Raw genomic sequence first — 5,463 nt, forward strand, 5'->3', positions numbered from 1 at the left:
TGAAGAATAAACTGGTGATTCCAGACACTGCTTCCCAGTGCTCCAGGTGTGCCCCCTGCAGACACACAGCCATGCACACAGCTGTCCCAGCAGAGTGGGGACCCTCACTCCACATCAGGGGGTGCCCAGGACTGAGCTAACCACAGGAGTACCCCGGGGGTACATACCAGTGAGCAGGACACTGTCTCTGCCCTCTCCTCTGCCAGCTAGTAGTTCGAAGTCAGAATTGGTGCATTTTCTCATTTTTCAGTCAAAGGAGGACATGGTGACACAGCTTCAGGCAGGAAGGGGCAACTGGGAGCATACTGGTGCTCTAGGATAATCTAGGATAAACTTCCTATAGCTTGAAACACTGTGGTGAACAACCAGAAAGCTGCGGGGGAAAAGGCACAATTTTTGGCTGGAGATCTTTATAGCTGATGCAGGAACTCTTCTTAGTTACTCATTGCCTGGCAAGTCTCATAAAACAGACAGAGGCCAGCAAATACTCTTCTTCAGTGCTCTTGGAGCTCAGAAATGCAGGAATTGAACGAGGCCTTGAACCCATTTTATGGACTCACTTCTTACTGAGCTACCATAAAATATTAAAATTCAGGCCTTATAAATAAGGAGGGGAAAGAGCTGTGCATTTCTTAGCAGACACAGCCTCTCCAGAGACTCTTCCCAAGGTAAGTCTGGTGCTACAGGTCCCAGAAACAGGTTCCCTTGATAGGTGGGTGATTGGAGACAATGAACTGATGGAACAGAGACTGGAGACGTAAACCCCCTTGATTCTCCTCTGCACTGGGAAAGGTTCTGCAACAAATGGACTTAGTTTGTTCTCTGGTGACCCACTGTGACCCTCTCTCCAACAGGCAGAGGCCAGCTGGGCTCCTCCGAGATGGTGCTGAGCAGCAGCCCCGTGGTCCCCCAGGAAGTGCCCATCCTTGCCCTCTGCTTTTTGGCCAGCCTAGCCACAGGTAAGCCCTGGGGACACAATCCAGCTTTGTCTGAGCCCCACCATGCTGAGCAGGGCTGGGCAGTGCCCAGGGTGCTGTGCCACGTCTGCATCCCAGCCTTCAGGAGTTCTGGAAGTCATTCCCAGAGGACTGCCTGAAGGCTGCTCTCTGATTAGATTTCAGGAGAAGGGACTGGGGAAGCTTCAGTGCTTTCCAGTGTTATTGCAGAAGTTGCACAGGGACAATGACACCACTGTGCTCAAACCTGCTCCATGAAGTGAACAGTCTGAGAGCTTTGGCCACCTGGGAGCACCAGGGAGGAGGCAGGGAGCTTCAGGCTTTTTTATATTCACAGGACTGTGGTGCCTCTATATTCTGAGCTGTACTTTCAGTTCATTGATCTCTGCCATAGGCCACAGTAGCAAGTCTCAGCCTATTACAAAAATTAATTTCCCATACTGGTTCTTCATTTAATGTGTCCTGAGGTTGTACATGAGAAAAACAGCAACTCTCCAGCAGCTGGACCCAGACTGGCCAGAGTACAGCTGAGAGGCTCATTAACTATTTTGTGCTCTCAAGTGGATTCAGCTCTAACCAAAAAACAGCTCATCCAGCTGTGGGCACAAAACCAGAGGGCACAGGTATGGGATTTGCAGCAAGACGGTGAGCAGGACTGAAGGAACGGGGATGATCTTCTGCTGTGTGTGTTAGATGGTCACTGCTAGTCTTCAGACCCCATGACAGGTCAGGCTTTGGCACTCTTGCAGTCAGTTGCAAAAGCCTGGCTTTGATTTTCAATCACTGTGAAGGGAGCTTTGTGATGAAGACAACTTCTTGTCTCGAAAGCTAGAAGTCCCACCTGCAAACAGCCATTGGACTGAAGCCTGAAACTCAGTCCCTCCTTCAAGCTGGAGGCCTGGAGAAGCTATCAGGGCAGCTTTTGTGGGAAGGGTACAGCTTAGGATGTTTACTGCCCTCACTCTCCTTTTGCAGGTTTGGAGCTGTCTGTGAATAACCAAGCTGCTGATTTCTCCCTGTCTCCGTCACTTGGCTCTTCCCTCTCCCTCTCCTGCCTAGTGCAGAACAGCAGCCAGGCTGAGGAGCTGCTCTGGTACCGAGGAGATGGGCAAGTGGATCTGAAGGATGGGAATAAAGTGAATGTCAGTGATGTTTGCATAGACCCAGTCAGTGAGGCTGACAATGGAGTCACCTTCTCATGCAAGCTGGCACGGGACAAGTCAGTCCAGGTGTCTGTGATCCTGGATGTCCAGTGTGAGTTGCAGTTGGGGGTACCTGTGCAGAGTACCTGGGGTGGGATGAAATTGTGGGCTGAATCCCTGGGGGTCTGGGCCAGGTGAGGGCAGGGTGTTCTGCAGCCTGTATGCTGTCTTCACCAAGAAAAAATGCATTTAGGAGGAGACAACTCACGTGATAAGACACTCCCTTTCCTTAGTGCTACTTATGGCCTGATCTAATGCCTCTTTTATAGGGAGTGGGTGGGCCCTTAAGCAAGATGTTCTGGATATCTCCCTGTCTCCACCTAGATTCTTTCTCAAGCATACAAGTCAAGGCAGAGGAGTCACAGGATTGACTGACCCTGCCACTGATGGCCCTGCTGATTTCCAGGGATCAGGAAAGGCTGCACAGGTTTGAGGTGTCACACCACTGGGCCCAGTGCACGAGGGGTGTGTAAAGGGACCCTCTGTTGTGTTACACAGTGAGCAGCATTATTAACAACCTGCTGACCCGTGTCTCTGTGAACAGTTCCTCCCCGGCTGATGGGAGAAGAGACCCTCCAAATTGAAGAAGGCAAAGATGTCACTCTGTCCTGCAACACCAAATCCAACCCTCAAGGCCAAACAACTTGGTACAAGAACAACATCACCTTGACCCTACAGCAAAACCACCACCAGCTTTACCAGACCAGTGAGCTCTTTCAGCTCTCCATCACAAAAGTACAGAAGTCTGACAATGGGACGTACACCTGCAAGGTGAAGTACCTTCTTCAGGAGTGGACAAAGGATTTCCACCTGACAGTTGAAGGTAACAAGGCTGCTCCATTCTCTTTTATAATCATAGCCATCCTTTTATATTATGAAGTGTAAGTGGAATGCAGTCAATTCCCCATGTTACCTTCTGAGGGCACAGCAACAGCAAGGAGCTCCCCTTGCTCCTGTGCCTGGGACCACAGCACCAGGAAGGGCTTTTCCTGCTCTACATATTTTGAAAGGCATTTGGCAAGTGTGACCTGTGGCAACCTCATCCCACTGTCTCACTTCCCACACAGACAAGGCACACTCAAGAGTGATTTAAAGCACCTTTGGTCTTACCTGAAGGTCTTCACCTCAACCACAGCCTTCTGTCTTCCTGAAAAGCTCCTTATGGCAGGAGAAAGTAGCTGTTCTCCAGAAGGGACTATAGCCCTGTGGTCAGCTGGGCAGTGGAGGTCTTGCTGGTTGCTCAGGTCTCAGAGAGGTCACACCACCAGGCATCCATTTCCCACCCAGTCTGGGTCCCTGTCACTTCTGAATTCTTGGAACAGGGAGGAAAGCAGCCCTGGCTGTGGTACACATTTCCATGTGTAATCATCCCTTCAGGATCTTCTTCTTCAGGGACTGACACTTCCACTCTTCCTTCAGTTTGCTAAAACACAGGCTTGGCTCCTGTTGCTCCAGGGGACTCACACACACAGCCAGCCAAGAGGGCAACGACTCCAATCAGCAGTGACAGCCAGGGGAAGAGAAATATGTCTCTCCACCCTGGCAGGGGATTTTGTTCTGGTTTGTATGACTGTACCAATCCACCACATAGTCAAGCTCCCCTCCCTCTTGACAGATAAGAAGCCTGTTTTTCCCAAGGAGGCTGTTATTGCTGCTGTGGTGGTGGTGACACTCACGATACTTTTTGGAATCGTGGCTCGGAGAGATAAAATTTGTAAGGTATGAAATGCTCAAGTTTCTTAGAAAAAATATAGTATTGTTTTGGTGCAGTGCCCTGGGTTTTTGTACCTTCTCTTTGCTGCTTTGTGGTGTTGCTGTCCTCTGCTAGAAAGGTGAACTATGCTATGAAAAACCTATGAACTATGCTATGAACTTCTATGAATGACCTCCTGCTTTCAACCTACCAGTAGATAAATCAAATATTAGATATTTTAAGGATGCACTTACAAGATATTAGGAAAAATATTCCTATGGCCAGGAAATAAAACAATGACAAGGCTGTTTCTTTATTTTCAGTGCTTCAAAAGATCAAGTGAAACAGCACTGTAAGTATTTGGATGCTTATTCCTGCAGCTTGCAAGTGAACTCCCTTCCTTAAGCCCTGGTAGAACTTGGGAAACAAAAGAGTGCTCAGCCACTCGGCCCAGCCCTGCTGAGCTGTGGAGCTGGTGTTCTGGCTGGTCAGTGTGAGCCTGCACCTTCTCTCCCAGTGGAGAATGGTCCATGGGAACAGATCCCATCTGGCTCCTGCCTTTCTCCTGGCCATCCCAGGCTCCTGGCTATGCTGGTGTGGAAGCAATGGGGAAAAAACAGCATATCCCCAACCTGCTGAAAGCTTTCTGGATTTTAATACAGCCCAGGTTAATTCAATTCACTTGTTTTTTTTTCCCCATAGGAGGTGATTTTTCATTTCTTCTTTTCACTTTGCTGCAGGTAAAGCCCTCGAGGTTCCAGAGCATACCCAGAAAACATCATTTCCAGAGGTGGAACAGAAGTCTTTGTGGGACATGATGAGATAAAGCACTGAAACAAGTTTTCTGGGGTCAAGTTTATACGGTCTTCTCAAAATATAATTTAGTCTTTGTGTCTGTTCATTCCAACCCACTCCTGGGAGCACCCCCAGCGGGGTGGGCTGCCTGAGCTGCTGCCAGCTCTTGCCCTCTGTGCTTATTCCCAAAAGGTGGGCACGTGCCATCAGGCATGCAGGTTGTTGACCCGTCCACATGGGAATCCGTACGGAGCTGCCACAGATCCCGATGTTGCTGTACAGGCAGGTGTGGAGCTGCCAACTGCTCTCTTGGCCCTGTCCTGCACCCACAAGGTGCTGGGGTGGTGCCCACCCAAGCTGCTGCCCCTTCATGGTGCTCCTATGGGTGTCTTGGCTCCTGCTGGCCCAGGAGGCTGCCAGGCCTTGGCTCTGCCACCCCAGCTTCCATCATCCGTGGGGACAGCAGATCTGAGGGCAGCCCCGAGTGGGAATCCCGGCGGGAATGCCCCAGCAGGAAACCCTCTCCATCCATCTCTCCCCCAACCAAGACACCAACTCCAGCGGTTTCCCAAGGTCCTGACAAGCTCCTGGGGCCTCCTGGTGCGCTGGAGCAGCGCGTCACAAACTCCCTGACCGAACCCGCGCTGTAAATCGATGAAGTCAGTGACTTCAGCGCTCTCCTCAGGGCTGGAGGGGCAGCCCGACCCACCCGAGGGGCTGTCCCGGTGTGATGGCGGGCCCAGCTCCCGGGCCTGGGGGTGACGCTCCGACCCCCGCCCTGAGGTAACTCGGCTGCCCCTCGGGGCCAAAAGGCCTC

At 51.1% G+C, this 5,463-nt stretch overlaps 1 protein-coding gene across 1 annotated transcript in view; it reads left to right on the forward strand.

The window, feature by feature from the left end:
• The window catches only part of TMIGD1 (transmembrane and immunoglobulin domain containing 1), a 4,586-nt gene extending 379 nt beyond the window's left edge, over positions 1-4,207 (forward strand). The window contains exons 2-6 of the mRNA XM_009993206.1: positions 855-959; positions 1,932-2,210; positions 2,703-2,981; positions 3,774-3,877; positions 4,175-4,207. Of these exons, the coding sequence (XP_009991508.1) occupies positions 855-959; positions 1,932-2,210; positions 2,703-2,981; positions 3,774-3,877; positions 4,175-4,207 (800 nt within the window). The remainder of the gene's footprint in view (positions 1-854; positions 960-1,931; positions 2,211-2,702; positions 2,982-3,773; positions 3,878-4,174) is intronic.
• Positions 4,208-5,463: the final 1,256 nt, after the last annotated feature.

This window comes from Chaetura pelagica, unplaced genomic scaffold (genome assembly GCF_000747805.2).
Source record: "Chaetura pelagica isolate M959 unplaced genomic scaffold, ChaPel_1.0 scaffold72, whole genome shotgun sequence".
NCBI lineage: Eukaryota > Metazoa > Chordata > Aves > Apodiformes > Apodidae > Chaetura > Chaetura pelagica.